This window comes from Triticum aestivum, chromosome 2A (assembly GCF_018294505.1).
Source record: "Triticum aestivum cultivar Chinese Spring chromosome 2A, IWGSC CS RefSeq v2.1, whole genome shotgun sequence".
Classification (NCBI taxonomy): domain Eukaryota; kingdom Viridiplantae; phylum Streptophyta; class Magnoliopsida; order Poales; family Poaceae; genus Triticum; species Triticum aestivum.
This window is the reverse complement of record NC_057797.1, coordinates 690,540,343-690,564,783: the sequence shown is the minus strand read 5'-3', so window position 1 is coordinate 690,564,783 and position 24,441 is coordinate 690,540,343. Positions and strand designations below refer to the sequence as shown.

General features: G+C 42.6%; 3 protein-coding genes across 3 annotated transcripts in view; 1 reads left to right on the top strand and 2 right to left on the bottom strand.

Moving 5' to 3' along the window:
* The window catches only part of LOC123191859 (replication factor C subunit 3-like), a 31,725-nt gene extending 22,785 nt beyond the window's left edge, over positions 1-8,940 (top strand). Inside the window, exons 3-10 of the mRNA XM_044604432.1 lie at positions 6,284-6,493; positions 6,995-7,074; positions 7,156-7,315; positions 7,494-7,575; positions 7,700-7,829; positions 7,915-7,978; positions 8,074-8,142; positions 8,841-8,940. Coding sequence (XP_044460367.1) covers positions 6,284-6,493; positions 6,995-7,074; positions 7,156-7,315; positions 7,494-7,575; positions 7,700-7,829; positions 7,915-7,978; positions 8,074-8,142; positions 8,841-8,940 — 895 coding nt within the window. The remainder of the gene's footprint in view (positions 1-6,283; positions 6,494-6,994; positions 7,075-7,155; positions 7,316-7,493; positions 7,576-7,699; positions 7,830-7,914; positions 7,979-8,073; positions 8,143-8,840) is intronic.
* A 1,445-nt stretch (positions 8,941-10,385) lies between these two features.
* LOC123185970 (uncharacterized) lies at positions 10,386-11,910 on the bottom strand. Its single transcript, XM_044597775.1, has 4 exons — positions 11,775-11,910; positions 11,554-11,689; positions 11,373-11,445; positions 10,386-10,888 (listed from the first exon to the last, which is right to left on the bottom strand). The coding sequence occupies exons 1-4, from the start codon at positions 11,812-11,814 to the stop codon at positions 10,619-10,621; spliced, it is 519 nt and encodes a 172-aa protein (XP_044453710.1). The 5' UTR covers positions 11,815-11,910; the 3' UTR covers positions 10,386-10,618.
* Positions 11,911-14,356: 2,446 nt separating this feature from the next.
* On the bottom strand, positions 14,357-15,537 carry LOC123185969 (uncharacterized). The gene is made up of 4 exons (XM_044597774.1): positions 15,299-15,537; positions 15,103-15,226; positions 14,911-14,983; positions 14,357-14,820 (listed from the first exon to the last, which is right to left on the bottom strand). The coding sequence occupies exons 1-4, from the start codon at positions 15,336-15,338 to the stop codon at positions 14,557-14,559; spliced, it is 501 nt and encodes a 166-aa protein (XP_044453709.1). The 5' UTR covers positions 15,339-15,537; the 3' UTR covers positions 14,357-14,556.
* Positions 15,538-24,441: the final 8,904 nt, after the last annotated feature.

The following is a 24,441-nucleotide window of genomic DNA, read 5'->3' as shown; positions in this document are numbered from 1 at the left end:
GTGCATTTGCAGTCCAAAGCAAATTTTAAATATGCACAAATTTAGGGGGAGCTCTTGCTTGTCACATACTTCTCAAAGCGACGATATATTTCATGCTTATTATCATTTGTCGAAGCTTTGATCTATATGTTGTCATCAATTACCAAAAAGGGGGAGATTGAAAGTGCAACTATCCCTAGGTGGTTTTGGTAATTCATAACAACATATAGCTCATTGAGCTAATGCTATTCCAAGATGATTATTTCAGGAAAGCTCAATGATTGGCATGGCATGGATGGTGAAAGTGGAACCCTCAAAATGCTAAGGACAAAGGATTGGCTCAAGCTCAAAAGTTCAAGACTCTTCATTTTATATTTTAGTGATCCAAGATCACATTGAGTCTTTAGGAAAAGCCAATACTATCAAGGAGGGATGAGGTGTTGCTTAATGAGCCTCTTGCTTTATGTGCTTAGTGATATGCTCCAAAATCCTCAACTACTTTCCCATATCCACAAATGACCTAAACCCTAAGCCAAACTCGGTCATACCGATTCTTTCTATGCGGCGCCACCGAGTTTCACTTGTCATTTGCCACTGCCAAAACCCTAGCAATTCGGTCCTACCGATAAGGATCTCGGTCTCACCGAGATGGGATTGCAAACTCTCTGTTTCCCTTTTGTAACTTTTTGGTCTCACCGAAAGAGCGAATCGGTCCCACCGAGATTGCAATGTACACTCTCTGTTTCCTTCTTGTAACTTTTCGGTCTCACCGAAAGAGCAAGTCGGTCCCACCGAGTCTACCTGACCAACTCTCTGGTTAGCTTATTACCAAACTCGGTCTCACCGAGTTTGTGTAATCGGTCTCACCGAGATTACGTTGTGCCCAAACCCTAACCGAATCGGTCCTACCGAGTTGCATGTCAGTCCCACTGAAATCTCTAACGGTCACTAGGTTTACCTTTTCGGTCCGACCGAGTTTGATGATTCGGTCCCACCGAGATTGGTAGATTGTGTGTAACGGTTGGATTTTTGTGTGGAGACTATATATACCCCTCCACCTCCTCTTCATTCGTGGAGAGAGCCATCAGAACACACACACCATTCCAACTCATATGTTCTGAGAAGAGAACCACCTACTCATGTGTTGAGACCAAGATATTCCATTCCTACCATATGAATCTTGATCTCTAGCCTTCCCCAAGCTGCTTTCCACTCAAACCTTCTTTCCACCAGATCCAAATCTTATGAGAGAGAGTTGAGTGTTGGGGAGACTATCACTTGAAGCACAAGAGCAAGGAGTTCATCATCAACACACCATTTGTTACTTCTTGGAGAGTGGTGTCTCCTAGATTGGCTAGGTGTCACTTGGGAGCCTCCGACAAGATTGTGGAGTTGAACCAAGGAGTTTGTAAGGGCAAGGAGATCGCCTACTTCGTGAAGATCTACCGCTAGTGAGGCAAGTCCTTCGTGGGCGATGGCCATGGTGGGATAGACAAGGTTGCTACTTCATGGACCCTTCGTGGGTGGAGCCCTCCGTGGACTCGCGCAACCGTTACCCTTCGTGGGTTGAAGTCTCCATCAACGTGGATGTAGGATAGCACCACCTATCCGAACCACGGGAAAAACATCCGTGTCTCCAATTGCGTTTGAATCCTCCAAACCCTTCCCTTTACATTCTTGCAAGTTGCATGCTTTACTTTCCGCTGCCAATATACTCTTTGCATGCTTGCTTGAATTGTGTGATGATTGCTTGACTTGTCCTAAAATAGCTAAAATCTGCCAAGAACTAAAATTGGGAAAAGGTTACATTTTTATTTGGTCAAGTAGTCTAATCACCCCCCCCTCTAGACATACTTTCGATCCTACATTAAGATAACATCAGCTACTCCTAGATCCTTCATCTCAAAACAGCGAGATAAGAAATCCTTAACCTCCTTGATTAAATCAAGTTTGGTTCCAAAGATCAATATGTCGTCGACATACAGACAAAGAATAACTCCTTCGCCCCCACCATAGCGATAGTACACGCACTTGTCACCATCGTTTACTACAAAGCCGGCAGTAGTTAATGTTCTTTCGAACTTCTCATGCCACTCCTTAGGAGCTTGTTTAAGGCCATATAAAGACTTTAATAACTTGCACACCTTTCCTTCCTGACCAGGTACTACAAAACCATCTGGCTGATCCATGTAAATTTCCTCCTTCAACTCTCCATTAAGGAAAGCCGTCTTAACGTCCATTTGATGAACGAGAAGACCATGTGAGGCAGCCAGTGATAGCAGCACCCGAATTGTGGTCAGTCTAGCCACGGGTGAGTAAGTATCAAAGAAGTCTTCACCTTCTTTCTGGGTATAACCCTTGACCACAAGCCGTGCCTTGTACTTTTCAATCGTACCATCAGGTCTAAGCTTCTTCTTGAACACCCACTTACATCCTACAGGTTTGCACCCATATGGACGGTCAGTGATCTCCCAGGTACCGTTAGCTAAGATGGAATCCATCTCGCTACGTACAGCTTCCTTCCAGTAGTCAGCATCGGGAGATGCATAGGCTTCTGAAATAGTCCTGGGTGTGTCATCCACGAGGTACACAATGAAATCATCACCAAAAGACTTTGCAGTCCTCTGTCTCTTACTCCTCACAGGAGTTCCATTGTTACCCTCAACAGGATTCTCAACGTGTTCCATCGCAATGGTGGGTTCAGGAATTAGAGTGAATTCCTCACTAGATGGAGTAGGTATCTCCTGATTTGATGAACTCGACATATCCTTCATAGGAAATATGTCCTCAAAGAAAGTTGCATCATTTGATTCCATAATCGTACCAACATGCATGTCGGATACCTCAGATTTTATTATCAAAAATCTATAGCCGATGCTATGAAAAGCATAGCCCAGAAGAACACAATCCACGGTTTTTGGTCCAAGCTTGCGCTTCTTGGGAATTGGTATATTGACTTTCGCCAAACAACCCCAAGTACGTAGGTAAGAGAGTTTCAACCTTTTCCTTTCCCATTCCTCAAATGGAGTCATGGTCTTATGCTTTGTGGGAACTCGGTTTAGGACATGACGCGCAGTCATTAGCGCCTCCCCTCACCATTCCTTGGATACACCCGAAGTGTCTAACATGGTGTTAACCATATCAGTTAGAGTTTGGTTCTTTCTTTCGGCTACCCCATTTGACTGGGGTGAGTAGTGAGGCGTCATCTCATGGATTATACCATGTTCCACACAAAACAGATCAAATTCATTGGAAAAATACTCTCCACCACGATCGGACCTAAGCCGTTTAATTTTTTGATCAAGTTGGTTCTCTGCCTCAGCTTTATAGTTTTTAAAGAAAGTCAAAGCCTCATCTTTTGATTTCAGAAGATACACATAACAATATCTAGTGGAGTCATCAATCAACACGCCGTTCATCTCACAAAGATCAGAATGTATAAGCTCTAGTGGCGCCAAGTCTCTTGCCTCTGCAGTCTTATGGGACTTGCGAGGTTGCTTAGCTTGCACACATACTTGGCACTTGGAGCCTTTGACAGTAGAGATTTTCGGAATTAAATTCATATTGGCTAACCGCGTCATGCAACCAAAGTTAATATGATAGAGTCGTGAATGCCAAATATCAGACTCATTATTGTGGCAAACATTATTAATAACTTTAGTGCAAATATCTGACAAAGATAGGCGGAACAAGCCTCCGCACTCATAGCCTTTTCCAACAAATTGTCCACACTTAGAAATTACAACTTTATTGGATTCGAAAACCAACTTAAAACCATCTCAATATAAACGGGAACCGCTAACGAGATTTTTATTGATGGACGTCACATGATGAACGTTCTTCAGACGCACAGTCTTCCCCGAAGTAAACTTCAGATCGATCGTACCAACACCTCGAACGATGGCATGTGACCCGTTCCCCATCAGCACGGGTGAAGTCCCTGTTGCCTGGTAAGAAGAAAACATGGAGGCGTCAGCACAAACATGTACATTGGCACCGGTGTCAATTAACCAATCAGGGGATTGAAATACTGAAAGGATGGTAGGAAAAATACCGTACCCTGATTCCTTCATATCATTATCACCGATGACAACATTAGCGGACTTGCCGCTCTTCTCATGTTCGTGCTCCTCAAAGCGGTTAGGACACTTTGGAGCCCAGTGATTAGGATCACCGCAGACATGGCAAAGTCCCTTCCCCTTCTTATGAGAATTCTTCTTGAAGTTGGTAGAATGTGATGGCTTGTTCTTTGTATCAAACTTGCCTTTGCCCTGAGTTTTATTCTTATTGTTTTTGTACTTGTTGGGCTGGGAGTTCTTCTTTTGTACCATGTGGGCACTAGAACCTTCCTCAGCAACTCGAGCACGTGTGTCCTTTGCTCTTGCCTTCTCTTTAACATCAAGAGTACCAATGAGATCCGCAACGGAAAACTCCTGTCTCTTGTGTTTCAGGAAAGTAGCAAAATTGTTCCACGAAGGTGGAAGATTGGCAATGATGCCTCCGGCAACAAATTTATCCGGCAACACACACTTGAAGTACTCAAGTTCTTTTGCGAGCGACTGTATCTCATGAGCCTGCTGTACAATAGGGCGCTCATCAGTCATTTTGTAGTCATAGAATTGCTCCATGACGTACAACTCGCTGCCGGCGTCCGAGGCACCAAACTTGGCCTCGAGCGTAGCCCACATGTCCTTGCCGTTGTCAAACGACATATACGAATCCACAATGGAGTCATCAAGAACACTGAGAAGAGCGCCTTTAAAAAGGGTATCGATCTTCTCAAAAGCTTCCAGTTGTGCTGGATTAAGATCGCCCTCAGGCTTGCCCTTGGTGGCATCATAGCAGCCCATGGTCTGAAACCAGTAGACTGCTCTCGTGCGCCACCTCTTATATTGCGCCCCCTTAAAGGCAGGCGGTTTCAGATGCGCGGCAAAACCACTCGGAGTAAATTGCCTATAATCAGGTTTTTGGATTGTTGGAAATATGAGCAAATTACTACGAGATTTAATCCGAATAAACAGAATATAAATCATGACCACAGCAGCAGAGATTAAACTAATCATGTGAACTAGCATAGCAGATGAACATATCACATCTAGGGCACATACTAGAAACATGAATTCTATCACGATCTCGAACAGGAAGGATAGAATCACATACGGTGCAGCGGGTGCAGCACCACCGGCGTTGATGTTGTCGCCCATGTCGTCGAGGATGAGGTTGCCGAGGTCGGGGAAGAAGTCGTCGTTCGCGAAGTCATCGCTGCCAGCAGTCGCGCGAGTGCGCTCCCCAAAAACCTGATCGCCCCTCTCCCGTACAGGATCACGAGAGGCGGGGTTCCGGAGGCCTGCTGTCCCTTCTCGCGGTGCACGCCGGAAGGAGGGATGGAGAAGACTAGCTTGGCGGCGCAATGATCTGGAACGGTGATGGGAAACCATACGAAGCGGTGGCTAGGGTAGACGTCTGCCTGACTATATATTGCGGGCCGGGTAGGTCGTGGGAGTAAACCCACGTCCGAGTCGTCACGATCCAAAAGAATCGGAAACGGTTCAGTAATTAACGCGTCCGTTAATTATTAATTAATGACTCATTAATTTTCCCATGCAGCAAAAATATAGACAACGTGCATATCTCTGTCCCCGGCTCGGCTCATCCCGCAACCTGCGGCGCGTCGTGACGAGGCGTGGCGTGGCGAGGCGAGGCGAGCGAGCTCGCGAGGCGAGGCGTGGCGAGGCGAGCGAGGAGGAGGAGCGCGCGTGTAGGTCTCCTCTTCTCATGCTCATACAAGTGGTAGAAGAGCTCACCTTATAAGGAGGTGCAACTCTCTCTCAACTTCCAAGGTGAGACTAAACTTTAGCCTCACTCACTCCACTCACATGTGTGCATGAATGGGCCAAGAGAATTTCAGAATTTTAGTTGGGCTTTGGGCCAAAGGCCTACTAGCAAAATTCCAACAGTTTCATATGGTTAGGATTTTGGACTTCTCTAATATAGCAGTGTGCTGTTTGAGATTTATTTGATGCTTTAGAGGTTAGGTTAGACACTATCACAATGGCGCACTGCTAATGTGACCTGTGATTTGGGGGTGAAGAGTGGTTTTCCCGAGTGATTTTGTATGTATCTGTTGTCAGATTGGGGTTTTTCGCCCCAAAATCAAGCTCTCTGTAAGCTGTCACACATTTTATTATTACCTAGTACTAGCTTGGCCAAAAAAAAAACCTTTAATGCATGATTCTGTTTCCGCACTTTGAATCTGTGAGGTAATCTAATAAGTTTATATCATTTTATTTATTGTAGTTGATAGGCTTACAGATGAGAATAGGCTTCCACATTTGTTGCTCTATGGTCCACCTGGCACTGGGAAAACATCAACAATACTCGCTGTCGCGAGGAAGATATATGGCTCACAGTATGGCAACATGATTCTTGAGCTCAATGCATCAGATGAACGTGGGATTGGTGTTGTAAGGCAGCAGATACAGGACTTTGCTAGTGCACACAGCCTCTCTTTTGGGTATACACTAAGTGCTATTTTTCGTTGCAAAAAATTGTGAATATTCTTACCTTTTTTTTGTGTGGATGCATGTGGGTGGCTGGTGTTCCTTGTATTGTGCTTGGCTTAATAGATGATTTCCATTGGCCCTATCATTGTTCTAATGTGGAACTTCAGTAGCTTGCTAAGAAAAGGATCCCTTAGTTTTAACATGGGGTCGTATGGTTGTAAGTATGCAATTACAATATGAATTAAATACCTGTGCTAGAGTTGCTTACTTGCATGCGTATTAACATGAGGTTGTATGGTTGTAAGTATCTTGTAAGTATGCAATTACAATATGAATTAAATACCTGTGCTAGAGTTGCTTACTTGCATGCGTCTATTGATACCCACACTTGATTCCTTAACTGCATTGGGTTGCTAGTATGGTTGAATGAACTGTTGAAGAAAGAAGATTTATTGCAGTATTAAGCAATTATAGTATTGTTCTTCACTTCTTCACAATGCTGTTAACTGTAGAGCAAAGCCTGCTGTTAAGTTGGTCCTTTTGGATGAAGCCGATGCCATGACCAAGGATGCACAATTTGCATTGCGAAGAGGTTTTTCTATTCTTTCGTCCTTTTTTTTACCCAGATGATATTATTATTTTCATTAAATATTTACATTGATCCGACTTGCAGTCATTGAGAAGTATACAAGGAGCACAAGGTTTGCACTGATATGCAACCATGTGAACAAAATAATTCCAGCACTACAATCAAGGTGCACTAGGTTTAGATTTGCTCCACTTGATGGCACTAATGTTAGTGAGCGTCTTCAACATGTAATAAAATCTGAGGGGTAAGAACTTACCCTTTTGTTGTAAGATTATGTTTGGAATCTGGACCTTTTGTCAGGTTCCTCAGTTTTCTATCCTTAACTTCAGTACTCTGTTGGGACTTTAGAAGTCAGTAATTTTTATTTTTATTTTTCTATATATTTGAGTATGGCAACACTAGGTTTATGCTTGTTCTTGCAGACTTGATGTCGATAAGGGTGGCTTGACAGCCCTTGTGCGGTTAAGTAACGGTGACATGAGGAAGGCTTTGAATATATTGCAGGTTACGTCTGAATAATCTCAAGTTTTTTTAATATTTCAAAGCTGCTATATTCTTATCCATTGTTTTGTTCCATGACCTGATGTACCTTTGCTTTATACTGACATGCATTGCCTTTTGTATGCAGTCAACACACATGGCATCCTCACAAATAACAGAAGAAGCTGTTTACCTTTGCACGGGAAATCCCATGCCTAAAGATATTGAGCAGATAGCGAGTTGGTTACTAAATGAACCATTTTCAACCAGCTTCAAATGTACTCCTAATTACCATTACCATCTTTCACAATTCATGATCTAAATGTGTGCTTAATGTGCAATCTGTATCCATATCTTTTTCAGATATATCTGATACAAAGATGAGAAAAGGTCTGGCCTTGATTGATATCATACGGGAGGTCACTATGTAAGTGCTCCCTCTCCCTTTCGTTCCTTCTAAGCTTCCTTATTCTCCAAATCCTACTAAGCTTCCTTTTAATTATTTCAATTAATTTTTTGCAGGTTTGTGTTCAAAATTAATATGCCATCCAATGTACGAGTAAAGTTGATTAATGATTTGGCAGATATCGAGTATGTCGTGTCTATACTTTTAAAGTTCAATTTTATCCAAAGTTGTCATCGATTAGATATATTTTGCCGATGATTCTGCTCACATCACGACACCTAACTGTAATAGTAACACTGTGTGCTCACCTCTCACAAGTTAAATTACCTGACTTGTTCTGATGATATGGTTTATGCTTATTGTGTTATTCCGGTAGTCATTTTAGTTCACACAAGAAGTACTTACCATAGCTTAGTAACTGTAATGGTATGGCCAGGCTGGCTTGGTGAGCATGGTCATTCCTTTAGGCTTTAGACTTTAGTCAACTCTAAGCAAAGCAACAAGCGACACAAATCATGTTGCCGAAACAGTGCCACACTCCAAAGCATAATTTGTATTTGGTTAACTTGGCATGTGTGTTCTCTACACGTCCAACATGTTGATTTTCAGAAAGTGAAAAATGTGGTAGTTTCAACGAAGCAATTATGCCTAGGAAACCTTTTGCTTATCTGGAATGTTTGGGTTTGTACTGTACTGGATTCCTTATACAGTATGATCTAAAATGATCATCGGAAATATTCCCCAGGAATGAGCTAAGATTATATTTTTCTTTTGACTTGTTGAATTGTTATATTCCCGAAGTACTGGGACCAAAAGTCAGATAATTCTTTTGGCAGTGCCTCTTCAAACAGTCAGCAACGTTATTGACATCATTTCTGTGCAGGTATCGACTAACCTTCGCCTGCAATGACAAACTGCAGCTTGGAGCATTGATCTCGACTTTCACGACTGCTCGCACTGCTATGGTTGCTGCCGCCGCCTAATTTGAACACCCACTCAGATCCGAAAATGGTGTGGCAGTTTATATTTATCTTATGTGTCCTTAGCTTAAAGCACGTAGAGGAGAATTTTTTATGCTAGAACTGTCTGTCTGCTTGGGACCTTCGGGAGGGTTTTAGAACTCGAGTGTAACTGATTGCTATCAGGTTTAGGCAATGCACATGATGGATGCAGCATTTTGTGCAGTAGGGAGTCATTCACGACTCAATTAATCACTGTTATGACATTGGAAAAAACATTTTGAGCAAGGAACGGAAACAAGGTGACACCAACAAGGAACCGGCATCTCCTCCCCGTCCTGTAGTATCTATCCTGTTAAGACATCTGTATTTCGTAAGTCATTCCAAAAGGGGCAAAAAAGCAACAGAAAGGAATAATTGTTAGCTTCCGAGAAATGGCGAAGCATATGTTATTCCACCAAGATATATTCATTCCCATATGGCTCAATTGCTGTGTTTTCGGCATTAGCAGAAAAGAAAAGAAAAACAACAAGCAAGGTTACCTGAGCAATACGCGCATAACATTTTCAAATTTTGGAAATAATATTTTGACATATTACAAGTTTTGAAATAATTCTTGTATACTACTCACATTTCTCAGTTTTGTATAAGACTGTTTACAGAAGCACCGCCGGGGGGGGGGGGGGGGAGTGGGTGTATTAGGATATGTTTGGCGCTTTCCCTAAATATACATCACATCCTGCCGTTTCTATTTATTTTCCAATATTTCGGTTTTCTATTTCTTTTCTTCTTCATATTTTGTATTTCTAGAATCTGGAGGGGCATATGTGAATATATTTTTAAACAATTCATGAACAATATATTCACACATGAACCATTTTTCTGACATACACGAACTTTTCAAAAGATATGTGCATAATTTTTTTTCCATTCATGGTGAACCATTTTTAATTGGTATGAACCTTTTTTTGCATATAAGAACATTTATTTCTAGGAACATGAATGGAAATTTCTAGGAACCATTTTTAATTTACATATAGAAAATTCTCCACTGCAAAATTTTTATTTTTTATTTTTTATCTTTTAACAGAAATAATTATTAATGAGCTGCACAGTGGCCGGCCCACTATCCTTTCCCATCAGGCGGCGCTCGCGTAGCCGCCACTACAAAACTGTGTTAACAGAATATTTCTCAAAAGAGCTGTTTTAGCAGAAACTGTGTTCTCTTAATGGCCGGAAAGAGTTAACAGAACCTCTCAAAAGAAAAGAGTTAAGAAACAGTTTGTCAAAAAAAAAGTTAAAAAACTGAAAGAAAAGGGAGTTAACAGAACCTCTCATCAAAAGATAAAAAAGTTAAGAGACTGAAAGAAAAGGAATATATCGTGCATCAAAAGAAGAGCAATCTCAAAGCAGCAAAGCATCGCCAAGAGTAGCAGGACCACGACTTTATTCAGTACCTGAATTTATCATGTCAAGAAGCCATTACTGTCTTTATTTCCTGAATCCAACCATTGTTCATGCCCTGAATCCAACCAGGGCACCAGGCTAGCAACACCAAGAAGCACAAACTGGACGATATTACAGAAAAAATACAAGTCCCAGAGGGCATCACATTTCACACGGCAAATCACAGAAGATTTACAACCCCACTGGTTGCCTGGTTGCATCTACAGTTCACGGCGCAATGCCGATGCTGCTGCTTCTACTCGACGCCCTCGGCGGATCTCTGGATGAGCACGGCAGCCATGGTGATGGCGGCGGCGTATATGGCATTGGGCACCTTGTGCACTACCTTGCCGACGCCGGGGACGCCCTCGGTTGCCCTTTTGGTCGCCAGCGCCAGCGCAGGGGCGGCGACCAGCGTGATGATCAGCTTGAGGCTGATCGCGCAGAGTGACTCCGCGGTCAGCTTCCGGATGAACTCCGCGAACTCCTCGCGGTCCAGGAGACCGTTCATGTCGATGTCAAATTCCTGCGTGTTTGAGATATCCATCAGAGTTGTAACTTGTTTGTCTATAAAAATCAAAGCTGTAACATAGGACATTTCGTCGACAGAAAAGAAAGATACTCGGAGGAATCAAGGTGACTAGTTCACAGTTATAAACAATACTAATTCCCTACAAATATACTCTATATGACAGCATCGTAGACTAGAGCACATAAAACAATGGAAAATTCCGCGGGCAAGAAAATGGTATTCAGAGCTATCTGGGTGATAAGTTCAGAATTGTGAACAATGTATACTAACTTTAGCATAAAGGGCGCACCATAGACAACAGATTGCACATGAATCGCTAATTAAGCTTATATAAAGAGTATTCTTGACATGTTCAGGGAAGGAAAAGCAGAAATCAAGATTACTTTGCTTAAGTAGAACACACAGGTGAAGAACACGATATCCAGTTGACCAAATAAATCACAAAAACTGGATAAGGGGAAGGGGAGACTGTGATTACTCTCATGAGTTCCTTGAGCCTCTCCTTGGACGGGGGGTCGTAGTGCGGCCCCGGCAAGTACTTGTTGATGTCACTGCCGACCAAAAACAGCAGGAAGCATCAGGAACATCTAAGAAGAATCGCAGGAACAAATAGACGCTGAAAAAAAAAAATTCATGTGGGATTGGGCCGGCTGTCGTACTTGTAGACGCAGAGGACGGCAATGTAGACCTCCTCGAACTTGAGGGCGTCCTTCTCGGGCTTCTGGGTGTCCTCGGTGAGCCGGTCGAACACCTTGTCGGTGATCTTCCGCACCTGCCTCTCCTTCCAGTGCCGCCCTGCGCCAATTCGATTCGTGCTTCAGCTCCGAGAGGAAGAGGGGCGGACGGATCGAAGGGACGGCGTAGGGGTGGGTGGGAGTACCTTGGAGCTTCTCTTGCAGAGACGCCCAGGCCTGCCCCATGGCGTCGGGCGTCGGCGGAGGCTGGAGAGATGACGGGTGGGGGGCTCGGAAAAGGGGGGGAGAAGAGAACAGAAGTAGTATCTCAGGTCTCCGGGCGGTGTGTGATTCTGGTTTTGGCTTTTGGCTAATCTAATATTGTGGACGATAGATCTCCCTCGCACCTTTTCGTGACTATGCTACGGGCACACAGAAGCTTTACGCAGCATATCCTCCAGGGCCAGGCTCACCAATATATTTCCCGTTCTTTCAGTTTTAATTCAAAACATGTAGTAGACGACTGAGTACTACTTCCTCCGTTCAGAATTACTTGTCTCGAAAATGGATATATCTAGAACTAAAATACGTCTAGATATATCCATTTCTGCGACAAGTAATTCTAAATGGAGGGAGTATGTGCATATTTTAAATTCTGTGTTGCATTCCTGTGAAAAACTAAAGAACCCTGTATACCGGTTAGCTCATCGCTGTTGTTGTCTTGTGGGTATTACCCGCAAGAAAAGAGGTTCTTATAAGAATTTGGAGATACCTACGTTTATATCAATACCTTATTCTTGTACCTACTTATTGTTGGCATTTGTCGACTCATATTTTAAATTTTGAACATAAAAGGGATGACACTTATATGTTCTGGCGCAAAGAAATCTCCCTCCCCTCTATGCACACTACAAGTGGTACTTTAACCAAACTTAACTTTGACACAACATGTAAAAGATTCTTACAGAAGGGGATAGACTAGCTATTAGTATCAGACACTCCAAAAAAGCCATGTTGGGCCAACCCTCCATCTCACTTTCCATTTTTGGAAGAGATACACGTTCTAGGCGTGGAGACATGAGAGGGAGTGGAGGTGGTGTCACTAGTGACCATGAGATCCACTACGGCTACTATCTAACTCGTGCCCATGAGATCCATGGTGGCCTCCACCTCACGCGGCACCTAAGATCCGAGGCTGCCACCCTCATCGTCGTGTGAGTGGAGGTGGAGGCATGGAGGAGCCGAGAGAGACTAAGGTGGTGGTGTGCGAAAGTTGCAGCGCTGGTGAAGTGAGCACATGAAAAACGAGGACTCGGAAACAAGGTAACATAAGCGGGCCATATTGATACTTGTGTGTGATCAAAAGTAACCACGTACATGATCAGCCGCGAGGAAACTTTCTCGCTGGCAAACATAAATAGAAACAAGTGAAGAACACTTCATAGAAGTAAAGCGAATAAAAAGTCCATTGTGCCTTAGAACACAAGCCACGTGGGGAAACCTTATTTTACCTTTTTAAAAGTCAATGTGCTCCTAGACGACTGATCAGTTGTGCCATTAAGAAATGAAGTTGGCAATGGGGCAAATTTATTTTACCTTTTTAATAGAATAGGAGAAGCAATCAAATTTTATGCAGCATTATTTGTATATCACTTCAACTCATCCTATTGTTATGAAAAAGATAACATGACAACATAATAGAATGCTCTTAAGGAATGAAGTTGGTAATGCCCATTGCACGCATCTTCTTTTGAATCCTTGTATAATTTGTTAAATGGTTAAACAAAATGCATTACCCTTTTTTTATTAATTGTTGATCCTCGTAATCAATGTATAATGGCTTGAATGGCTCTGGTTGTGGTTTGTGATTATGCGGAACCGCACAAATGAGAGTTATGTTGCGGCATAGTCTAAGTGTAAGTATGCTACAATTGTTAGCAAAGCACTGTCTAAGCTGCTATCACAATTATGAACCTTCATACTTTGTTATGTAATACTATGATGTACTCATAAATAGTTGATCCCACGAATTATACTTATCTCATAAATAGTCGATCTCACCTCAAATGTCGTCTAAGCATCCACATCATCAAGTATTTGTACTTCTTTCATATATTTTATCGAGGGATTTTTATTGAAAATTCACATTTTTAGAAACAAATCATTTTTCCAAAGCGAGAAGGTCACGATGCAATATAACATGCAATCAGCCTCCATTTACGGCTAAGCCTATTTTCATTCATATATGACAAGAATGTGAACGAGCTTTACGCTCATATATTTTACTTATTACTATAAATTCCTGCACCAAGATGTAGGGTATTTAACATTTCACAATATGAAGATTAGTTTCTTTTTACTCTGCATATACTCCCTCCATCCAGAAATACTTGTCGGAGAAATGGATGTATCTAGACGTATTTTAGTTCTAGATACATCATTTTTATCCATTTCCAAGACAAGTAATTCCGGATGAAGGGAGTAACATTTGTCTAACTTCGTAAAGTTTAATCAATTTTATGGAAAAAATATTAACATTCACAATATGAAATCAATATCATTAGATGCATTGTGAAATTAATGTTCATATATTGTATTACTTTAATATTGTAGATGTTGATATATTCTCATATAAATTTGGTCAAACTTTACAAAGTTTGAGTTCAAACAAATCTTATATGGGGAGTGAAAAGAAACAGAGGAAGTATTAAGGAGTAGGAGTACTATGCACCCGCCCTTCAAACGCAGGGACACTGAACTTCTACAAATTCAGTTGTGTAGCCGCCGAGAAATAATAACCATATTAAGATCGAATGCCAATACGTACAGCCCTTTACCACTTTGTTTGGCTACAAATTTTCACACCGAGGTGCCTGAAATGCATACACATTTTCCAATAAAGGTGCACATTCATCTTAAACACATCGCCGCATCGCGCATTGCTCATCTATATATCAGAAAAGGCAACGCGGCGACCGGTTGAGGTGTTCACTGCTTGCCTGCCCGGATGTCCTGCAGGAGCATGAGCCCGGCGGAGAAGACGACGAAGAGCAGCGGCGTGGGCACCTTGTCCACCGCGTCCCTCATCCTCGGCACCTGCCTGCCGGCGTTCTTGGCCGTGACGGCGAGCAGCGGCGCCGCCAGGACGGCCACCGCGGCCTTGTTGGCGAGGACGAGGCGGAGGTCCATCCTCACCCACTCCATGATCAGCTCCCGGAACTCCTGCTGCGTTATCCCCTTGTCGCGGAACCCCTGCAGTCGATATATAAAACCAAATCACTCCCATAGCTGAGCAGAAGGCCATGGACATAGAAATTTCAGAAGTAGGAAGAGAGCAGAGACCTCCGCTTTTCCCTTGACGACCTGCATGCATGGAGGGTCCTTGTGAGGCCCCACCAGCTGCTTGTTGATGGAGCTGGATGAGACGCCCAACGAGATGGATCAGATCAAAGTTAGTTAATCAGGAAACGAGAGCAGAGGATGCATGAGGCGAAAGAGATGGATGCTAAAACACGAGCGCGGTATCCTTCTCACTTGTAAACCATGAGGGTGGCGACGTGGAGATTTTTGACGTCCAGGAGCTTGGCGTTCTTCTCGGCGTTGAGGACAGCCAGTTCGTCGAACACTTTCTCACATATCCTTACAACATCCAGCTTGCCTGCGACCAACCAACCCGTTACACCACACGAATGGATCAAGAAAATAGAAAGAAATTTACAAGATTGGTTACCTTGAGCTCTGTCCCACAGGCGGCCGAAGAAGCGCGCCATGGATCGATGCTCCTCCTTCTCTGGCCGCGGTGGAGGGCAAAGAACACGTACTACAAGTAGATAAGAGAAGAGAATTAGGAAGCTATGGCAGGCAGCATATTTAATTATTTATGCCGCTGCTGATTGGGCTGTCGAGCCGCAGTGGCTTGCAGGGAAGGTCAGAATCAGCCTAGAGCTAGCAGACCAGGGTGCGTATTGGTGATCACCGACCGAGCATTTGTGGGCCGGCAGTCCTTCCTTCCCTTGCGTTGCCTTGCTCCTCCGGCAACATAAAGAATTCTCGATTCCTACCTTTTTCCTCGCGTGAACACCAAATCCAAGCACCAAGGGTGCACCTAGTAGCTTCTCTTTTGAGCAAAAAGTAATATAATCCTAATCAACTTTGGACCGTTCCCGTGGAAGAATCACGCTCACACAGTAGGTTAGTTACCATTCTCTCCTGTTGAGTAACGTGCTTCAAGTAGAAAGTATTCCTATATATGTGCCCACGAGGCTCAAACAATACAACGAACTATTCCACCAAATCCCTCTCTCTCTTCTAACATGGTATCAGTTTCCGGGTTCTAAACCCTAGCCGCCGCCGCTTCCGCACCCGCGCGCCGCCCCTGGGGCGGTCGGCCTCCATGACCGCCGCCGGGGACCGCGCCGCCCGTACCTAGGGTTCGTCCGCCGGCCGTGTTGACCAGCTGCCCTAGAGAGTCTTTTTCCCGAGTGAAAGCACAAGTGCTCCCTGGGTGGTTTTGGTAATTAATGTCAACATATCTCTTGTTGGACTAATGTTTTCATCTAGTATATTTCAGACAAATTCAACAGATGGAGTGGCATGGACAATAGGATGTGGAACCCCTTCAAAATGTTAAGGACGAAGGATTGGCTCAAGCTCAAAGCTCACACTAGTAGAAAAGGGGGCTTTGGTCCAGGCCGGGTAACTCCATTAGTCCCGGTTCAGTCCAGAACCGGGACCAATGGGTGCATTTATCCCGGTTCGTGCGGCTAAGGCATTAGTCCCGGTTCACCTGGGCCCTTTAGTCCCGGTTTGTGCCACCAACCGGGACTAAAGGGTGCGATGCCCATTAGTCCCGGTTGGTGGCACCAACCGGTACTAATGGCCTTTGAGGCATTAGTACCGGTTCATGGCACAAACCGGTACTAAAGGTTCCATTTTCAAACTCTCTCCCCCCCCCCCCCCGTGGACCGCCTTTTCAGTTTTAGAAAAAACAAAAGAAAATGATGGAAATGTCAAAAAATAAAATAAAATAAGTTTCCCATGTGATATGTGGTGTAGTTGTTGGGAAAATTTACAAATATGAATTTCGACTTTATTTACAAAATCTCTCTGGAATTTGTAAAATGGGCATAACTTTTGCATACGAACTCAGATTAAAAAGTTTTTTATATGAAAAATCATCTACTTGAAAAGTTACATCCAAATTTAACAGGTTAAACATTTTCAAAATCCTCAAAAACCTAACAGAAAAAAGTTACGGGGCTTTTAAGATCTAGAGTGGAAAAAATCGAAAAAATTTCAAACTTACTAGTGGCGCACCATTTGGTAGGTGCGCCACTAGTAACAGAAAAAAAATATTTTCATTTTTTTTGGAAAAAATGTGGTAAAATCTGGTCAAATAATGGTCAAACAATGGTCAAACTAATTATTCTAGAATATTAGTGTTACTAAATAATTATTTCAGTTATTTCGAATTTTGGTCAAATATGGTCAAACTGTGGTCAAATTGTGGTCAAACAATGGCCAAACTAATTATTCAAGAAATATTAGTGTTACTAAATAATTATTGTTTTTTAAAACAATAGTTTCAAACACAAACAGTGAAATGTGTCACTTCATGCTCAAGCAAAATTCCTGAAGGTTAATAGGATTGACATCTTATTATTGTCAGGAAAACAACAAGTGCAGACTTGGAAACGAGGGAGAATAGAACCCGGAAGTTAAGCGTGCTCAGGCTGGGGGAGTGGGAGGATGGGTGACCGTTCGGGAAGTTAGATGATTTGAAATAATGAGGGGTGGTTAGAGGATCTCGGTCTAAAGGGGAGAGGCATTAGTAACGACCCTTTAGTCCCGGTACGAAAATCGGGACTAAAGGGCCTTACCAACCGGGACAAAAGCCCCTTTTCTACTAGTGTCAAGACTCTACATTTTTATTTTTAGTGATCCAAGATCACATTGAGTCCATAGGAAAAGCCAATACTATTAAAAGGGGATGAGGTGTTGCTTAATGGCTTGCTTGCTCAAAGTGCTTAGTGATATGCTCCAAAGCCCTCAACCACTTTCTCACATCCACATATGTTCCAAACCAAAAGTCAAACTCGGCCCTACCGAAACTTTCTATCCGGCGCCACCGAGTTCTATTGACATAGCCACTGCCAAACCCTAGTCAATTCGGTCTCACCGATGGGATCTCGGTCTCACCGAGATGGGCTTGCAAACTCTCTGTTGCCTATTGCAATAATTTCGGTCCAACCGAAATATGCAATCGGTCTCGCCGAGTTTGCTTGGCCAACTCTCTATTTCACTTATTACCCAAATCGGTCCCACCGAGTTTTTGTAATCGGTCAAACTGAGATGAGGCTTTACCCTAACCCTAGCACATCAGTCCTACCGAGTTGATCATATCGGTCCCACCGAAATGCCTAACGGTCACATTATGAACTAAATCAGTCTAACCGAGTTTTCTGATTCGGTCCCACCGAGTTTGGTAAATTGTGTGTAACGGTTAGATTTTGTGTGGAGGCTATATATACCCCTCCACCCACTCTTCATTCGTGGAGAGAGCCATTAGAACATGTCTACACTTCCAACATACATTTTCTGAGAGAGAACCACCTACACTTGTGTTGAGGTCAAGATATTCCATTCCAACCACATAAATCTTGATCTCTAGCCTTCCCCAAGTTGCTTTCCACTCAAATCATCTTTCCACCAAATCCAATCCTATGAGAGGGAGTTGAGTGTTGGGGAGACTATCATTTGAAGCACAAGAGCAAGGAGTTCATCATGAACACACCGTCTATTACCTTTTGGAGAGTGGTGTCTCCTAGATTGGTTAGGTGTCACTTGGGAGCCTCCATCAAGATTGTGGAGTTGAACCTAGGAGTTTGTACGGGTAAGGAGATCGCCTACTTCGTGAAGATCTACCCTAGTGTGGCAAGTCCTTCGTGGGCGATGACCATGGTGGGATAGACAAGGTTGCTTCTTCGTGGACCCTTCGTGGGTGGAGCCCTCCGTGGACTCACGCAACTGTTACCCTTCGTGGGTTGAAGTCTCCATCAACGTGGATGTACGATAGCACCACCTATCAGAACCACGCCAAAAATCTCCGTGTCTCCAATTGCGTTTGCACACTCCATTCCCATCCCTTTACATTCTTGCAAATTGCATGCTTTACTTTTCGCTGCTCATATACTCTTATCATGCTTGCTTGATATGTATTGTGAATTGTGAAACATGTGCTAAAACTCCACTTCAACTTGAAGAAAGTAAAAACTGCCACTTTTCTTGCTAAGAGTCTATTCACCCCCCCCCCCTCTAGACACCTCTTCTCGATCCTTTCAATTGGTATCAGAGCATTGGTATCCATTGCTTTGGTTTAAACACCTTTGGAGGAAGATGGATGAGTCAACGTTGGGGAGTCTTAGACATAAAGTGCCTATACTTGATGGAGAGTACTTTCATGAGTGAAAAAATGAGATGCTTGAGATTTTCAATGAATATCATTTGACCAAGTACATTAAAACTCCTTGTGCTAGCCTTGTTGACCCTTTGCATCCCACTCCCGATGAGGATCTTGACATGATTCGCAATCTTAGAACTATCAATCTTATTGTTAGAGGATTTCGCAAAAATTTGATTGCTAGCTTACATGCTCTAGATTGTGCTTACACCATATGGAGATTTCTTGAGAAAAGATTTCCAAATTATTCCTTGCAAAATTTAGATGAGATTCCCCATAAGTCTATTGCCTTGAATAGGATGAATACTAGTGATCCTAAGTTTGATGATTGCCTGTTTGAGCTTCGTGATCTCATGCGTGCCAAAGGAGATGTTGGAATCATTAGTAATATCATCTCCGAAGCCATTAGATTTCATAAAGATGACTATTGTGATGATAATTTATCTAATGAATCACTCTGTCTAGGAATTGATCCATCACTTGACGATGTTGAACATGGATACTATGATGAGGATGATGATAGTGACTATGATCTTGATGATGCGATGAGACACTTTGGTCTTATGGCTAATCTTCGCGGCTACATGGCTGGAGGAAAGGAATGGGTCCTTGATAGTGGATGTACTGATCATATGACCGGAGACAAATACATGTTTCGTGAGCTTGCTGAAAACGACTGCCCTCGGAAGTACGTCACTTTTGGTGATAACTCAAAGGGTAAGGTGGTTGGCCTTGGTAAGGTGGCATCTCACATGATAGCTCCATACAAAATGTCATGCTCATTGAATCGCTTGGGTATAATTTACTTTCAGTATCTAGACTTGCTGATTTCGGTTTCAATGTCCTATTTAGTGAAGTAGATTGCCAAGTGTTTCGTAGAGATAATCATAAAATGGTCTTTACGTGTATTTGTAGAGGTGATGTTTACATTGTTGACTTCACTAAAAAGGCTCAACCTAGAACTTGCTTAATTGCAAAATCTTCAAAAGGCTGGTTGTGGCATAGAAGATTAGGTCATGTGGGCATGCAAAATCTTGATAAGCTTATTAAAGGTGATCATATCCTTGGAGTAAAAGATGTTATATTTGACAAGGATAGACTTTGTAGTGCTTGTCAAGCAGGAAAACAAGTTGGAGGAAGTCACCCCGTGAAGAACATTATGACCACGAGAAGACCGCTCGAGCTACTTCATATGGATCTCTTTGGTCCCAATGCCTACAAGAGTCTCGGTGGTAACTCATTTGGTCTAGTTATAGTTGATGATTTTTCAAGATTTACGTGGGTGCTCTTTCTTGATGATAAATCGCAGGTCCAAAAGATCTTCAAGAACTTCTCTAGGAAGGCCCAAAATCAATTTGAAGTGAAGATCAAGAAGGTTCGCAGCGACAACGGAACGGAGTTCAAGAACGCAAATGTGGATACCTTTCTTGACGAAGAAGGTATTTCACACGAGTTCTCAGCTACGTACACACCTCAACAAAATGGAGTTGTTGAGAGGAAGAACCGGACTCTTATTGAGATGGCAAGAATGATGCTTGATGAGTACAAGACTCCAAAACACTTTTGGGAGGAAGCGGTTGAGACAGCTTGTCATGCAACAAATCGCTTGTATCTTCACAAGCTACTCGGCAAGACGGCATACGAGCTTCTCACCGGTAACAAACCCCAAGTTGGATACTTTCGAGTACTCAGCTCAAAGTGTTACATTCTTGAATAGCATCATCATTCCAAATTTGCTCCTAAATCTCATGAAGGTTTCCTACTTGGTTATGGCTCAAACTCTCACACTTACCGTGTCTACAACAATTTCACCCGAAAGGTTGAAGAGACGGTAGATGTGAAGTTTGATGAATCTAACGGCTCGCAAGTAGAGCAATTGCCAATTGATGTAGGAGATAAAGATCCTTCGGAAGCAATCCAAGACTTGTCTATTGGCAAGATTCGTCCAACGGAGGTGAAGGAGAGTACCTCGTCCGTCCAAGTGGAAGCTTCTACCTCACGACAAGGTGAACCAAGAGTTAATACGGAAGCATCCACAAGTGGGACGCACCAAGATGAAGAAAACGAGGAAGTACACCAAGATGAACCTCATCAACCTCCTTCTCCACCAAGACAAGAGAACTATGATGACCCACAAGTATAGGGGATCTATCATAGTCCTTTCGATAAGTAAGAGTGTCGAACCCAACGAGGAGCAGAAGGAAATGATAAGCGGTTTTCAGCAAGGTATTCTCTGCAAGTACTGAAATAAGTGGTAACAAATAGTTTTGTGATAAGGTAAATTGTAACGAGCAACAAGTAACAAAAGTAAATAAGGTGCAGCAAGGTGGCCCAATCCTTTCTGTACCAAAGGACAAGCCGGAACAAACTCTTATATAAGGAAAAGCGCTCCCGAGGACACATGGAAATATCGTCAAACTAGTTTTCATCACGTTCATATGATTCGCGTTCGGTACTTTGATAATTTGATATGTGGGTGGACCGGTGCTTGGGTGCTGTTCTTACTTGAACAAGCATCCCACTTATGATTAACCTCTATTGCAAGGATCCGCAACTACAACAAAAGTATTAAGGTAAACCTAACCATAGCATGAAACACGTGGATCCAAATCAGCCCCTTAGAAGCAACGCATAAACTAGGGTTTAAGCTTCTGTCACTCTAGCAACCCATCATCTACTTATTACTTCCCAATGCCTTCCTCTAGGCCCAAATAATGGTGAAGTGTTATGTAGTCGACGTTCACATAACACCACTAGAGGCTAGACAACATACATCTCATCAAAATATCGAACGAATACCAAATTCACATGACTACTAATAGCAAGACTTCTCCCTTGTCCTCAGGAACAAACGTAACTACTCACAAAGCATATTCATGTTCATAATCAGAGGGGTAATAGTATGCATATAGGATCTGAACATATGATCTTCCACCAAATAAACCAACTAGCATCAACTACAAGGAGTAACCAACACTACTAGCAACCTACTAGCACCAATCCCGGACTTGGAGACAAGAATTGGATACAAGAGATGAACTAGGGTTTGGAGATGAGATGGTGCTGGTGAAGATGTTGATGGAGATTGCCCTCTCCCGATGAGAGGAGCGTTGGTGATGATTTCCCCCTCCCGGAGGGAAGTGTCCCCGGCAGAACAGCTCTGCCGAAGCTCTAGATTGGTTCCGCCAAGGTTCCGCCTCATGGCGGTGGACTCTCGTCCCGAAAGGTTCATTCCTATTTTTTTCTCATGGAAAGACTTCATATAGGAGAAGATGGGCGTCGGAGAGCCACTAGATAGCCCACGAGGTAGGGGGCGCGCCCTAAGGGGGGGCGCCCCCACCCTCGTGAACAGGGTGTGGCCCCCCTGGCCTTCATCTTTGGTGAGGATTTTTCTTTATTTATTTTAAGATGTTTCGTGGAGTTTCAGGACTTTTGGAGTTGCACAGAATAGGTCTCTAATATTTGCTCCTTTTCCAGCCCAGAATTCCAGCTGCCGGCATTCTCCCTCCTTATGTAAACCTTGTAAAATAAGAGAGAATAGCCATAAGTATTGTGACATAACGTGAAATAACAGCCCATAATGCAATAAATATTGATATAAAAGCATGATGCAAAATGGACGTATCAACTCCCCCAAGCTTAGACCTCGATTGTCCTGAAGCGAAAAGCCGATAACAATAAATATGTCCTCATGTTTAGAGGTAGAGGCGTCGATAAAAATAAAATACGGACATGAAGGCATCATGATTATTCTCATAACAGCAACATATATAGATTTTGTCATATGATTACTTATGTTCAAGTGATGATCTATTCACAATGCAAAAGTATGAATCAGAAACCTTATTGAGCACCAACAAACTATAATCTGAGTCATTGAAGCAATTGCAATTTATCATAACATCGGAAAGAGTCTATGTCAGAGCTAAAAAGCAAGTCCACATACTCAACTATCATCTAGTCCTTCATAATTGCTAACACTCACGCAATACTTGTGGTTACGGAGTTTTAATCGGACACAGAGAAAGATAGGAGCTTATAGTTTTTTCCCACAACCTTTTACCTCAAGGGTAATGTCAACAATAATAATTCATGCTCCCCTACATCCAATTAGATATATATATATATATCATGTTCTTTCCAACATGCTGAGCTTGCCAAAGGATAAAATGAAAAAAAAGGAAAGGTGAAGATCACCATGACTCTTGCACAAGGTAGAAGATAATAATAAAAGATAGGCCCTTCGCAGAGGGAAGCAGAGGTTGCCATGCGCTTTTATGGTTGGATGCATAAAATCTCAATGCGAAAGAACGTCACTTTATATTGCCCCTTGTGATATGAACCTTTATTATGCAGTCCGTCGCTTTTATTACTTCCACATCACAAGATCGTATAAAGCTTATTTCTCCCACACCAATCAATCATACATATTTAGAGCAATTTTTATTGCTTTGCACCGATGAAAAGTTACTTGAAGGATCTTACTCAATCCATAGGTAGATATGGTGGACTCTCATGGCAAAACTAGTTTAAGGGTATTTGGAAGCACAAGTAGTATCTCTACTTGGTGCTGAGAATTTGGCTAGCATGAGGGGGAAAGGCAAGCTCAACACGTTAGAGGATCCATGGAAACATACTTTATCTCAGATATAAGAAAACATAACTCATTATGTTGTCTTCCTTGTCCAACATCAACTCTTTAGCATGTCATATTTTAATGAGTGCTCCCAATCATAAAAGATGTCAATGATAATATATCTATATGTGAAACCTCTCTTTCCTTATTACTTCCTATTAATTGCAACGATGACCAAAGCTATGGCTGCCAACTCCCAACAACTTTTAATCATCATACTCTTTCTATGTGAAGTCATTACTTTCAATAAGATCAATATGAACTCTTTGTTTCTTTTTATTCTTTTTCTTCTTTTCTTTTATTCACCCAGGATCATGGCAAAATAATCAAGCCCTTGACTCAACACTAATCTTTATTATATATATATAGCTCACGGACTCGATTACATAGAGAGATCATAAAGCAAAACTCAAAACTAGATCATGTCATAAACTTTATTCTACTAGATCAAGATACTACTAAAAGGATCGAACTAAGAAAAACGGTAAAGGTAGGAGATGTGATGGTGATACGATACCGGGGCACCTCCCCCAAGCTTGGCGGATGCCAAGGGGGGTGCCCATACCCATGTGATTATATCTCCTTTGTTGGTGAAGAAGGTGGAGGTGTTGTCGATGACGCAGGCTTGCCCTTCTCTTTCTCCAACTTGCGTTTGAGGGAGAAATTATCAATCCTCAACTCATCATTCTCGATCTCAAGCTTTATTATCCTTTTGCATAATGCCTCTTTGCTTTCTTGCTCGAAACGAGGGGGAACTGGTTCATATTCATCTTCCTCA

Bases quoted from the DNA above. Each gene is read 5' to 3' on its own strand.
- LOC123185970 (XM_044597775.1), bottom strand. From the start codon at position 11,814: ATGGGGCAGGCCTGGGCGTCTCTGCAAGAGAAGCTCCAAG. The intron at 11,690-11,774 runs GTACTCCCACCC...GAATTGGCGCAG, and splicing joins TCTGCAAGAGAAGCTCCAAG to GGCGGCACTGGAAGGAGAGG. The intron at 11,446-11,553 runs GTACGACAGCCG...TTTGGTCGGCAG, and splicing joins GCCGTCCTCTGCGTCTACAA to TGACATCAACAAGTACTTGC.
- LOC123185969 (XM_044597774.1), bottom strand. From the start codon at position 15,338: ATGGCGCGCTTCTTCGGCCGCCTGTGGGACAGAGCTCAAG. The intron at 14,984-15,102 runs GTGAGAAGGATA...CGTCTCATCCAG, and splicing joins GCCACCCTCATGGTTTACAA to CTCCATCAACAAGCAGCTGG. The intron at 14,821-14,910 runs GTCTCTGCTCTC...TATCGACTGCAG, and splicing joins TCGTCAAGGGAAAAGCGGAG to GGGTTCCGCGACAAGGGGAT.